At 49.3% G+C, this 14,119-nt stretch overlaps 1 protein-coding gene across 1 annotated transcript in view; it reads left to right on the top strand.

The window, feature by feature from the left end:
* tns2a (tensin 2a) overlaps positions 1 to 14,119 on the top strand; it is a gene marked incomplete at its 5' end in the record, with an annotated part of 30,924 nt that overhangs the window by 9,514 nt on the left and 7,291 nt on the right. Inside the window, 10 exon segments of the mRNA XM_067239427.1 lie at positions 4,526 to 4,590; positions 7,118 to 7,201; positions 7,385 to 7,497; positions 8,534 to 8,594; positions 8,695 to 8,770; positions 9,205 to 9,334; positions 9,972 to 10,037; positions 10,141 to 10,257; positions 10,604 to 12,016; positions 12,188 to 12,353. Of these exon segments, the coding sequence (XP_067095528.1) occupies positions 4,526 to 4,590; positions 7,118 to 7,201; positions 7,385 to 7,497; positions 8,534 to 8,594; positions 8,695 to 8,770; positions 9,205 to 9,334; positions 9,972 to 10,037; positions 10,141 to 10,257; positions 10,604 to 12,016; positions 12,188 to 12,353 (2,291 nt within the window).

The raw sequence follows: 14,119 nt of genomic DNA, 5'->3' as shown, positions 1-14,119 counted from the left end.
CAGTTAGCATCGCATAATGGTGTTCAAATGATTTGGCAGTAACAGGGAGTGGTGTGGATGTGTATTTAATATGTGGGGAAAGAAGCAACCCTGTCCCACCACCCCGCCCGGTTGAGCGGGGTGAGTGAGTGAAGGAGTGGTTGACGGAGAGAGCAGCTGGAGTTGCAGTGTTCTCAGGGCGGATCCATGTCTCTGTCAGCGCAAGGGCATGAAGAGAAGCATGAGATGCAAACGCTGGGATGAAGTCTGCCTTGTTCACAGCGGACTGGCAGTTCCAGAGCCCTATAGAAAGAGAGAGGGCAGGTGGAGAAGATCTGGATAGGTAGTGAAGGTTAGAAGTTGACCGTATATACTTTGTGATATATCTACGTCTACGGGTAGTGTAATGAACGGGAATGCTGAAGAAACACATGCTAGCTATGAATATGTTCTAGGTGGATTAGAATACAAATAGGGTGATACTTATCAGAAGAGGTGATCCACCACGTCGGCCATCCTCGGTAGATTCCCGCAGGTAGACCCCCTGTCTTTGTTCGACCGAGGCTGCCAGACGAGGCTGCCTCTGCAGTGCTAATCGCCTAAATATGCTAAAGAGCAGCTGACAATGGCCCTAATTATGTAAACAAAGCCAGGGTCTCACTCGGCGGCAAGTACCCTGAAACTCGATCTCTAGCTAGCTACCTATTGACCAATTTAGCTGCTATACCCTTACCCTCTGTCAAAGAGGCAAATAATTAGCAGAACACAAATGAATGAAACAAACTCTGGTTACTTACAGTCAGATGGCAGTCACGAAGTACACTCAGTAAGACACTATTAGCTCTGAATCTGATTACAGAAGTCAGGGCTGATTTAACCAAATTCTACAATGGCCCTAATTATGTAAACAAAGCCAGGGTCTCACTCGGCGGCAAGTACCCTGAAACTCGATCTCTAGCTAGCTACCTATTGACCAATTTAGCTGCTATACCCTTACCCTCTGTCAAAGAGGCAAATAATTAGCAGAACACAAATGAATGAAACAAACTCTGGTTACTTACAGTCAGATGGCAGTCACGAAGTACACTCAGTAAGACACTATTAGCTCTGTTAGTATTAGTATTTCAAAAGAGGTTTGCTACGAGCAAGCTAGTTGTCGTGGCTAGCCAAACTGTGAGGGGATTGTTTGAAAGCGCCGGAAATGAGAACGTTTCTTTTGACATAAAGTTTAGGCTGTGGCCCTGAAGCCAGCGATGCACCACACAAGCTTGAGTTTAATACATTATTTAATGTTACATTACTCACTGTACATGCAAGTCTTGATTTGCTTAAATGTACATGGATGATGCTGTTAGTACACCACGGCACGATACTCGCTGTATAATGCAACATCTATGCACGTTGTATCCATGCGTCGTTGCTAAAGTGTGCTGACGCTGTATAGGTTAGCACTGATCACTGAAAAGGCACTTTTTGCCGCATAAACTTAAGTTCAGCCTAAACCGTGCAACGGAACGTAAATCCCAATAGAAGCAGCGCAATCGAGACCAAGACGAACATTTTGACACCGCCGTTTTCTATGTAGTCCAAATATTTACTGATCCTTAGGGGTGGGAAAATAATAATAATAATAATAATAAGATATATGTGAGAGAACAAAGGTTGTGCCCTTGCCGAAGGCAAAGCACACCCAATTAGGGGGGTCAAACCCCCCCAGGCCCCCCAGTAATTCGAACCCTGAGCAGGGCTCTAAAGTTTTATAAAAAGTTTGGCGTGAGATTACCATAAGCTACCATATTTTTTATTGTCTCGTTTTTAACCCTGTATTACTGGAGACAACTATCAACTCCGCAGAAGTAGGCTAATCTGCTCTGATAATAATAATAATAAATTGTATTTGTATTGCACTCTATATTCAAAGCAATCTCCGAGTGCTACAAAGCATATAGTAATACGAATTAAAAAGAATCAAAGTTGAATAAATAAAATAAAAGATCAAGGTAAATGGGAGTCATGTGACTGAGCGGTCAGGGAATCTGGCTAGTAATCTGAAGGTTGCCAGTTTGATTCCCGGCCGTGCAAAATGACGTTGTGTCCTTGGGCAAGGCACTTCACCCTACTTGCCTCGGGGGGAATGTCCCTGCACTTACTGTAAGTCGCTCTGGATAAGAGCGTCTGCTAAATGACTAAATGTAAATGTAAATAAATAATTGAAAGCAAAACCTATAAAACACATTTAGTGAAAAGCTTTTTTTTAAATATATGCTTTCAGGTTTCCTTTAAAAACATCTGTCGTCTGAGGGGCCCTAAGATGGTCAGGGAGGGCGTTCCACAGCCTAGGCGCAGCTGACGCAAAGGCCCTATCACCCATGCTGGATAGCTTGGTTCTAGGGGCTTTAAGGGTGTGTAGGGTTACATTGACATTTATGCATTTAGCAGACGCTTTTATCCAAAGCGACTTCCAAGAGAGAGCTTTACAAAAGAGCATAGGTCACTGATCATAACAACGAGATAGCCCCAAACATTGCGAGCAGCCAAAACATGAAGCATGCATTGTGAAAAACCAAATAAGTGCCAAAGGGAAGAACCATAAGAGCATGCAGTTAAACAAGTTACAATTAAACAACATGAAACTCAAAAAAGTGCAAGAGTGTACTTGTAGAAAAACAATCAACAGTAAAACATTTCTCAGCGAGTACGAGAATTTAAAAACCGTTACAACTAACCAACAAGAGCAACAAGTCTCCCAATACGAGTCATTGTGATCCCGGAGGAAACTAACATCAGGTCCAGCCAAGCATTCCTAAGTGCCGTTGTACTCCCGGAACAAGTGCGTCAAGGTTGCAGATCGGAGGGTGCATGAGGAGGTCTGGGTAGTGAGGAGTGCCTGTAGGTAAAGGGGGGCATGTCCAGGAAGGCACTGGTGGGTGAGGAGGGAGACCTTATATTGGATTCTGAATGGGACAGGGAGCCAGTGAAGAGATTTCAGGATGGGGGTGATATGATCGTACTTGCACACCCTCATCAGGATCCTGGCAGCGCTGTTATGGATGTATTGCAGTCTCTGGATGCTCTTGCCAGAGATAACGATGAGGAGTGCATTACAATAGTCCAGCCTGGAGGAGACAAAGGCGTGGACAAGCTTCTCTGCATCTGCCAGGGTGAGTGTAGGACGGAGTTTGGCGATGTTCTTGAGGTGGTAGAATGATGTCTTACAGAGGTGTTTGATGTGTGTGTTAAAGGTGAGCTGAGGGTCCATTTTAACGCCCAGATTGGTGACAGAAGCAGAAAGGGGGATGTTTTGGCCAGAGAAGGTGATACTGGTGATGGTGGAAAGGCGGAGCTGATGTGGTGTGCCAACTAAGATGGCTTCCGTTTTGGAACTATTGAAGGAAGTTGAGCTTCATCCACGCCTCTATCTCCTCCAGGCAGGTGGTCAGTGTGGATGTTGGCAGGGGAGCAGAAGAAGTGGGGGTTGTCCTGAGGTAAAGCTGTGTGTCATCAGCGTAACAATGGAACGATATACCATGTCTGCTAATGACTTTGCCAAGGGGGAGCATGTAGATGGAGAAGAGGCTGGGGCCCAGCACAGAGCCCTGAGGGACACCGCAGGTGACTTTGTGGGTGTGTGATTTGGTTTTGCCCAGGGCGACGTGTTTGGTTCTGCCGGTCAGGTATGAGATAAACCAGTTGTGAACATTTTCTGAGAGTCCAATGGTGTATTGCAGGCGATGGAGGAGGATGTTGTGATCTACTGTATCAAAAGCAGCTGTTAGGTCCAGGAGGATGAGTAGAGATGAGGAACCAGTATCTGCTGCCATCAGGAGGTCGTTGGTGACCCTGACCAAGGCTGTTTCTGTATTATGGCCAGGGACGAAAACCAGACTGAAACTTTTCAAACAAGTTATTTTGTTTGAGGTGATAATAGAGTTGTGCTGCAACAGTTTTTTCCAAAACCTTTGATAGGAAAGGATGATTGGAAATGGGTCTGTAGTTGGAGCGAACTACTGCTCTTCCCCTGGTTCTGGTGTAACGTAGCGTAAAACCTGAGGGATTCCTGCACTTTCCGTCTTTGACGTGACGTTAAAAACAGCTCACACCGCAGCAACGTTATAAGGGGAAAATTAGAGAGGTATTGAAACCCTGACTTTTTCAAACCGCGGTATACCTTGAAACCGGCCCATGCCTAAGGAGGAGAGAGAGGAGAGGAGGGGAAGAGGAGGAGGACAGAGGAGGAAGGGAGAGGAGGGGAGAAGGAGAGGAGGAGAAGAAAAGATGAGGAGGAGCGGAGGATGGTAGGAGGAGAAGAGGGGAGGAGAGGTGGAAGGGAGAGGAGGGGAGGAGATGGAGGAAGAAGGGAGGAGGAGGAGGAGAGGGAAAGCAGAGGTAAACAGGAAGACTGGAACAACAGATGGTTTATACATCACTTCCCTCAGGGGAGACCTGCCCTGGCACACTTCTGTGTATTCATGTCTCCCTATCTCTCTCTCCCTCTATCCCCCTCTCCCTCCCCCTCGCCCTCCCTCCCTCCCCCTCCCTCTGTCAGGGTAACAAGGGTAAAACAGGAGTGATCATGGCTGCCTACATGCACTACAGCAAGATCTCAGCAGGGTAAGTCCAGCCAGCCGACTCCTCTGACCCCATCATGGCTCCACAGTTTCCACCCTGTCAATGGCTCCGGCTGTGGGAATGTGGAAACTAGTACTGGTTCTGTCTAGAAGACCAGGGGCCGGTTGCACAAAGCACCTTAAGTTTTTTCCTTAAGTATGACACTTAAGGGTAAATTTCTCCTTAGCTAAGGGATTTACTTAGGGGGTTGCACAGAATCCCTTAAATGGTTTCCTTAGCAAAGGTGAAACGTTAAGGGATTTACTACATTAAACGTGATTTCACAGCAGTAAAATTCGACAGTTTCCACGGTGACCGCGTCTGTTCAGTTTTATCGTTAGTAGGCCTACATCACCTTACAAGAGCTACAGTAGAGCTAAAAATTGAAGAAAAAAAGGCAAGAAAACCGAATTGGTCAGAGGAGGAAAAGATTGTCCTTCTACAGGAATATAGCAAAAGAAAACACATACTGAAAAGTAAATTCGATCCGCACATAACAGCCCACAAAAAACTACGAATGTGGGAGGAAATAGCAACCAACATAAACTCACGAAGTTTGATCAAACGGTCAATTTCAGAAATTCAAAAAAAATATGATAACTTAACTGTAATGTCCAAAAAAGAGATCACGCATTTCAGGAGGGAGTCCAACAAAACTGGTGAGATCAACTTTACTTGTAGGTGTAGCTTACTGTAGTTGCTACACAGTAACGTTTTGTAACATTTACTGTTACAGTAGCTAGTCGAGGTAGACTAGCCGACCCGTAAATAGCCTTCATGTTTAGACTGCAGCAGCACAGTAGCCTATACAGTACAGAGTGCTATAAAACAACTACATTGACATAAAATAAATTTTGTTTGGAATACATTTTCAGGTGGTGGTCCACCTCCAAAACCACTTTCAGATGAGGCAGTGATGGTAGCAAACATCATTGGTAGCGACTCACCTACTATGGTTGGGATTACTGGCGGAGGAGAGAGCGGTGGTCAATTGGAAAGGTAGCGAGTCATTAGTTTATGCCTAATTCATGATATTATTGTTAGGGGCATGACTGTGAAGTAAAACACTAAAACCCTCTTCAGTGAGCCAGATGATGAAATCATCGAAAATAATGATGCAAGTAACGTTGCAAACGCAACGACTGTCCGGTGTTGCTGCCCAGCGAACCCTCACCCTCGGACACGAAAAGTGTCAAAGTAAGAAGATATCTAACAAAGTAGCTTATTCAGTTATCGAATATAATTCTTCTTGAAGTGTAGTTAAAGTTCACATAGCCCTATCTTTACCGTCTTATATTACCTTTGTGCACGTCGGCTATAATGTTGCATTATCGCATATCCCTTCTTTTTTTCATTGCAGAGAAACCGGAGATCCATCTTATCACTCCAAAGGGAAGTTTTGCTTCTCCAAAAACAAAAATTAGAGATACAAATTGAGAACTTGAACGTGGAGCAGAGAAATTTGAACATGCAGAATATTTTATTACAGTACAAGATGAGCAAGCTCCCTGAAGAATCCTTAGGCGTAACATTAACTGTTATGGAAGAATAGTCATATTTACAACAAAATCAAAACAAAATCAAACAAGATCAAATAATTAATTTTCAATAATAAAATACAATTTGCCTATTAAATGATTCATTCTTTTGTTGAGTGACCCAACTGTAAACGGTCGGACAATTCGTAAATTGACTGCCGGTCAAATCTATAATTTAAGATCAATTGCTCATCATTAAGTGTATCCATTGGGTTTTCGCGGTCGCGGAACACTCTTCTTGGGATAGGCCTACGTTCATTTATATCCATAAACTCGGCCATGTTGCGGATTAAAAATGAACTAGAGGTACCTTAAGTTTCCTTCCTTAGTTTGGTTGCTAAGGTCTTTCGTGCAACGCTTTAACGAACTTTAAAGGATTCCTTAAGTATAAGACGAAGTTAAGGAGAAAACCTTAAATACTTAAGGGAACATTTAAGGAAACCTTAAGGAAAATACTTAAGGGTGCTTTGTGCAACCGATTACATTTTAAGGAAACCTTAACTCTGACTTTAAGGAAAATCTTAACTTAACCCTTGTGTTATCTTCGGGTCATTGTGACCCATCAGTCATTGTGACCCACCGTCGTATTGCGACAACTTTACCGCATACAAAAACAAAGTGAAGCATTTTCTTTTAAACGTTGGGCTGTCTCAGACCCCCCACATTGCGAAGGTTAAAAGAAAATAATTTTTATTTGTTTTTATATTGGGTAAAATTGTCTAAATACAACGATGGTTCGTTATGAACCTTTGGGTCATGTGACCCGAAGGCAGCACGAGGGTTAAGGTGCTTTGTGCAACCGGCCCCAGCCTCTAGGTCTAAAGAGGTCTACTAACCCTACCTGGGATGACAGACAGACATACAGATCAGGATCCAGCATATACTGAAGAGATGTGTAGATGTAAATATGAGTAAATGTAGGGCTGTGCAGTCCTATGCCTTTATATATCTATAAATAGTGTGTGTGTGTGTGTGTGTGTGTGTGTGAACAGTGCAGACCAGGCCCTCAGTACTCTAGCCATGAGAAAGTTCTGTGAAGACAAGATTTCTTCATCCCTCCAGCCCTCCCAGAACAGGTGAGACTACACTGACCAATCAGAACACACCAACTACACTGACCAATGGCAACACGTATTGCAAATCCTAATTTCATATGGATAGGTGAAAAGCAAATAAACACACCCTCTTGTTGAACCTCCCCTCAGTATAGTAGATATACCCTACATACAGTATATCTACTACAGTATATCCTCCTCCAGGTATATCTACTACTTTGGGGGGCTGCTGTCAGGAGCCATTAAGATGAACAGCAGTCCTCTGTTCCTGCACCAGGTCCTCATCCCCACCCTGCCCAGCTACCAAGCACACAGAGGTGTGTCTGCATGTACTCTCCGAACCACATCCAGAGACAGACAGAGAGACAAACAGAGAGAGACACAGAGACAGAGATAGACAGAGAGACAAACACAGAGAGACACAGAGACAGAGACAGACAGAGAGACAAACACAAGAGAGACACAGAGACAGAGATAGACAGAGAGACAAACACAGAGAGACACAGAGACACAAATAAATTTGATGTCTGCTTAATACAATGGCGGACAAACCGGAAGGCTCTGCTAGAGGTAGTCACGCGAGTTTTCGTGACGTTAGTGACGTAAGTAGCGTCATTGACTGTGGCTAGCAAGTTAGCCACCGTTAGCTTCACTTTTCGCCACAAAAACGTAATTTGTACTTAAACCGTGCAACGGAACGTAAATAAAAATACAAGCAACTCAATCCCTACTAAGACGAAACTGTTGTCTATGTAGTCCAAATATTGACGAAGGCTTAGGGGTGGGAAAAGAAACATTAAGAATAAATATATATGTGAGAGAACAAAGGTTGTGCCCTTGCCGAAGGCAAAGCACACCCTATTAGGTTTGATGATATGTTTATAATTACATATGTTGTACCTTCACTGTGGACCGCTTTGGCAACATTGTTTAACCTGAACATTCATGCCAATAAAGCATTTTGAATTGAATTGATAAATAGAGAGAGAGAGATAGACAAGGAGAGAGAGAGAGACAGACAGACAGACAGAGATATACAAGGAGAGAGAGAGACAGAGAGAAAGACAAGGAGAGAGGGACAAGGAGAGAGAGAGAGACAAGGAGAGAGAGACAGAGAGAGAGAGACAATGAGAGAGAGAGACAAGGAGAGAGAGACAGACAGAGAGAGAGACAAGGAGAGGGACAAGGACAGAGAGAGACAGACAGAAAGAGACAAGGAGAGAGACAGATAGAGAGACAAGGAGAGAGACAGAGACAAGGAGAGAGAGAGAGAGAGACCAGGAGAGAGAGGGAGACAAGGAGAGAGAGAGAGGTTCAGGAATCCTAGTCCTCATGCTTGTCTCCTCTCTGCAGGATTCTTCCCTTTCATGAAGATATACCAGGCCATGCAGCTGGTCTACACCTCTGGCATCTAGTCAGTAGACACACACTCAGACACATACACACACACTCACATACTCACTCATTCACTCACATACACACACACACTCACTCTTATGTGTGTGTGTGTCCAGTGATCTACAGGGTTCGGGAGGAAGGAGGTTGTGTGTGACCATTGAGCCAGCTCTGCTGTTGAAGGGTGACATCATGGTGAGTGACCCCTGTTAACCCCTGACCCCTGCTTTCTGACCCCTGACCCCTGCTCCTTGTTACATTTACATTTAGTCATTTAGCAGACGCTCTTATCCAGAGCGACTTACAGTAAGTACAGGGACATTCCCCCCGAGGCAAGTAGGGTGAAGTGCCTTGCCCAAGGACACAACGTCATTTGACTCGGCCGGCAACCTTCAGATTACTAGCCCGACTCCCTCACCGCTCAGCCACCTTGTTAACCCCTGACCCTTGTCAACCCCTGACCCCAGATCCCTGTTAACCCCTGACAACCCTTGACCCCTGCTCCTTGTTAACCCCTGACCCCTGTCAACCCCTGACCCCAGATCCCTGTTAACCCCTGACCCCTGCTCCTTGTTAGCCACTGCTCCTTGTTAACCTCTGACCCCTGTTCCCTGTGGCGCCCCCTGCAGGTGAAGTGTTACCAGCGTGTGCCCCAGCGTGCCGAGAGGGAGCCGGTGTTCCGGCTGCAGTTCCACACCTGCACCATCCACGGAGCCCAGCTGTGGTTTGGCAAGGGGGAGCTGGACCTAGCCTGCTCAGGTACCTGCACACCTGCTGTACACACCTGCTGTACACACCTATTGTACACACCTGCTGTACACACCTGCTCTTCACACCTGCTGTACACACCTGCTGTACACACCTGCTGTACACACCTGCTGTACACACATGCTGTACACACATGCTGAACACACCTGCTGTACACACCTGCTGTACACACCTGCTCTTCACACCTGCTGTACACACCTGCTGTACACACCTGCTGTACACACCTGCTGTACACACCTGCTCTTCACACCTGCTGTACACACCTGCTCTACACACCTGCTGTACACACCTGCTCTTCACACCTGCTCTACACACCTGCTCTACACACCTGCTCTACACACCTGCTCTACACACCTGCTGTACACACCTGCTGTACACACCTGCTGTACACACCTGCTGTACACACCTGCTGTACACACCTGCTGTACACACCTGCTCTACACACCTGCTGTACACACCTGCTGTACACACCTGCTGTACACACCTGCTCTACACACTGCAGTCACATTTTATTACACTGTTACAGTATCATCACTATCAAATATGAAACTCTCCCTCCCCTCTCCTTCTCCCCTCCTCCCCTCTCCTCCTCTCCTCCTCTCCTCCTCTCCTCCTCTCCTCTCCTCAGATGAGCGATTTCCGTCTGACGCCACCGTAGAGTTTGTCTTCTCGTCTGGGCCAGAGAAGATCAAAGGTTTCCCTATGCTTCTACTTCCTGTTTTATCTACAGAACTCCTTTTGGAGAGAACTTTCCATCCAATCAGATCTATTTCTCTTCCCCTGTCCCCCTCCATCAGGTCGGGAGTATATGAGGAATGACCCAGCTGTGACAGTGGACTACAACACTGCAGACCCTGTCGTTCGCTGGGACTCCTACGAGAACTTCAACCAACGCTACCAGGACAGCCTGGAGGGTAACACAGACACACACAACACTACCAGGACAGTCTGGAGGGTAACACACACACACACACAACACTACCAGGACAGCCTGGAGGGTTACACCCACACACACAACACTACCTGGACAGTCTGGAGGGTAACACACACACACACAACACTACCAGGACAGTCTGGAGGGTAACACACACACACACAACACTACCAGGACAGCTTGGAGGGTAACACACACACACACAACACTACCAGGACAGCCTGGAGGGTAACACACACACACACAACACTACCAGGACAGCTTGGAGGGTAACACACACACACATCAGAAGCCGCATTGAACTGATACCCTTCCTCGTCCTTCAGACATCGCCCACACCAGGGGTCCTGTAGATGGGAGTCTCTATGCCCAGATCAAGAAGAGGCGTGGCCAAGCCTCCACCAATGGCAGCCCAGAAGGCTCCGGCAACCAACGGCCAAGTCGCTTCCTCCCTACCAGCTCTGACTCCACCCACTCTGCTCACTCCAGCCAATCATGTGGCCTGTCCGAGCGTCGGGATGAGCCGATTGGTCCTCCGCCTCCCACGCGTCAGGAGAGGGAGGAGCTAGACCGTCTGCTGGGGGGCATGGAGGGGCAGGGCGGGGAGAGGGAGACAGCCATCTTGGACGACGGTGACTCCTCCCCCTCCGAGCTGGAGAGGGGTGGCGGGGGGTTGGGCCGGTCCTGCTCCTGTCGCCACGACTACCGCTCCCAGCGCTGTGACCACACCCGGCTCACACTCAATGGAGTCCTGCCACCTGGCCCCACCAGCCCCGCCCCCTCACACCTGGACCTGTGTCAACACTACCCCCCCGCCCAGGTCCTTCCCCCCCCCGACCTGCTGTGGGGACGCCAGACCCCGCATCAATTCCTGCCATGCCCCTTGTCCACGCCCCCTCGCCCACTTGCCACCCCTCAGGAGGCCAGCCCTCAGGACTGCCCCCCCCAGCCTCCCCCCGGCCCCTACCCAGAGCTGCTGCTGGACGGCCCGCCCTCTGGCTGCATCTGCCGGGATTGCAGCCTGCGACATCAAGATTCAGCCTATCACGGTTTGCGGTGGGAAGATTCCGCCTATCACGACCTGCGGCGGGAAGAATCCGCCTATCACGGCCTTCGGCGGGAAGATTCAGCCTATCACGGCCTTCGGCGCGAAGATTCAGCTTGTCACGGTTTGCAGCGGGAAGATTCGGCCTATCACGGCCTTCGGCGGGAAGATTCAACCTATCACGGCCTTCGGCGGGAAGATTCAGCCTATCTCAGCTTGCAGCGGGAAGATCCGGCCTATCACGGCCTGCGTCTGGACCGGGGAGAGGGGTTCCATTGGGACCGGGCATCGGAGCTACAGCAGCGTGATGGAGGTCTGCGCCGGGGCCGGGGGGGGGAGCTACACTGGGAGAGGCGGGGCCGGGACATGACCCTCCAATGGGAGAGAGAGGCGGAGCTACAGTGGGAAAGGGAGGCGGATTTCTGGCACCGTAGGGCCACCCTCTCTTCCTACACGCCCCAAGTTCATGAACTCCCAGCCTTCACCTTTGACCCCCTGCCCTTGGGACACCCAGCCTATCCAGAAGGCAGTCGTTCCCACGGCCATGCCCCCCTGGAGGGGAGGTACCAGCCCCGCCCCCCCTGCTCCTGCTCGGCCTATCAGCCATCTCCCTCTGAGAGCCGGGGGTATGGGTCTGGCTGCCAGTCAGAGACCCCCTCCCCTCTGCCACCTCCCGGAGCCTGCACACACACTGGTGAGACACACACACACTGGTGAGACACACACACACTGGTGAGACACACACACACTGGTGAGACACGCACACACTGGTGAGACACACACACACTGGTGAGACACGCACATACACACACTAAATACAAGACACAAACTCTCCTCTTCCATTGCCCTCTCTCCTCCCTCTCAGAGGTGTGTAGTTCAGGAGACAGTGTGGGCTGGCGGGACCACATCTCCCAGAATTCCATGCGGCAGCTGCAGAGAGACGCCCACCAGCCGCCATGCTCCACGCCCTCTGACCTCACCGGCCCGCCCACTCCTGTCCACACCAGCAGCCCACAACGCACACTGGAGAGGTGGGACCTCACCACAGGAAGGGGTTATGTGAGGAGGGGGAAGGGTTTGTGTCTAGGTTTAACATATCATGGATGAAGCAACAATGTAATCACAACGTGTAAATTTAGATTTCATGGGACCAGCAGTAACTCATCACCAAACCCAAACGGAATCTTCTTACATTTTCTGCAATTTTTCAGACTGAAAATCTGTGGATGAAGTTAATATAGCTTTAAAGAGATTCAACTTTTGGATAATTCTATTGCAAGATTCCTCCATCCTCATAAAGATTGCCCGAAAACTCCTAGGCCCTGTCCTCCTAGGCCCTGTCCTCCTAGGCCCTGTCCTCCTAGGCCCTGTCCTCCTAGGCCCTGTCCTCCTAGGCCCTGTCCTCCTAGGCCCTGTCCTCCTAGGCCCTGTCCTCCCTGGCCCTGTCCTTCCTGGCCCTGTCCTCCCTGGCCCTGTCCTCCTAGGCCCTGTCCTCCCTGGCCCGGTCCTCCTAGGCCCTGTCCTCTCTGGCCCTGTCCTCCTAGTCCCTGTCCTCCTAGGCCCGGTCCTCCTAGGCCCTGTCCTCTCTGGCCCTGTCCTCCTAGTCCCTGTCCTCCTAGGCCCTGTCCTCCCTGGCCCTGTCCTCCTAGGCCCTGTCCTCCTAGGCCCTGTCCTCCTAGGCCCGGTCCTCCTAGGCCCTGTCCTCTCTGGCCCTGTCCTCCTAGTCCCTGTCCTCCTAGGCCCTGTCCTCCTAGGCCCTGTCCTCCCTGGCCCTGTCCTTCCTGGCCCTGTCCTCCCTGGCCCTGTCCTCCCTGGCCCTGTCCTTCCTGGCCCTGTCCTCCCTGGCCCTGTCCTCCTAGGCCCTGTCCTCCCTGGCCCTGTCCTCCCTGGCCCGGTCCTCCTAGGCCCGGTCCTCCTAGGCCCTGTCCTCCTAGGCCCTGTCCTCCCTGGCCCTGTCCTCCCTGGCCCTGTCCTCCTAGGCCCTGTCCTTCCTGGCCCTGTCCTCCCTGGCCCTGTCCTTCCTGGCCCTGTCCTCCCTGGCCCTGTCCTCCCTGGCCCTGTCCTCCTAGGCCCTGTCCTCCTAGGCCCTGTCCTCCCTGGCCCGGTCCTCCTAGGCCCTGTCCTCCTAGGCCCTGTCCTCCCTGGCCCTGTCCTCCTAAGCCCTGTCCTCCTAGGCCCTGTCCTCCCTGGCCCTGTCCTCCCTGGCCCTGTCCTCCTAGGCCCTGTCCTCCTAGGCCCTGTCCTCCCTGGCCCTGTCCTCCTAGGCCCTGTCCTCCTAGGCCTTGTCCACTCTGGCCCTGTCCTCCTAGGCCCTGTCCTCCTAGGCCTTGTCTCTTGCTGTAATTTTGGTAAATTTGAAAGTGTCTCCGTCTCAATTCTTCTGGGCTAAATCTCTGCATTTTCATTTTAATCTTAGCTACAGTAGCTAGTCTAAAGTGAACGTTACTGTATCAGTTTCAGAGTTGACAGACTTATTTCGCTTGTTATCACATAGAATAGAGACATTGAATGAGTTGACAAGTTTAGATTTAAGTTTAGTCATCTTAATTTTGCGTCAGACCAGTGCATTCTATTGAAATTCTGCTGGTTTTCGTCAGAATTCTGCGCTAGCGAATTTATTTTGGGCTTGCTCATCACCCTAACTTGGCTAACACTAGCTAACTGTCACTCTTTAAAAGAAAAAAAATGCTAACAATTCTAACGGGTTAGCGTTTTATCTAACGAAACCAAACAACAACCAAAAGCCACCTCTGATCATCCCATTCACCATTATGCATTCAGTTAGCCGTAGCTGTTC

The sequence above is a fragment of the Osmerus mordax genome, chromosome 7 (assembly GCF_038355195.1).
Source record: "Osmerus mordax isolate fOsmMor3 chromosome 7, fOsmMor3.pri, whole genome shotgun sequence".
Lineage (NCBI taxonomy): Eukaryota > Metazoa > Chordata > Actinopteri > Osmeriformes > Osmeridae > Osmerus > Osmerus mordax.
Note: the sequence above shows the minus strand (reverse complement) of the source record. Positions and strands in the feature narration are given on the sequence as shown.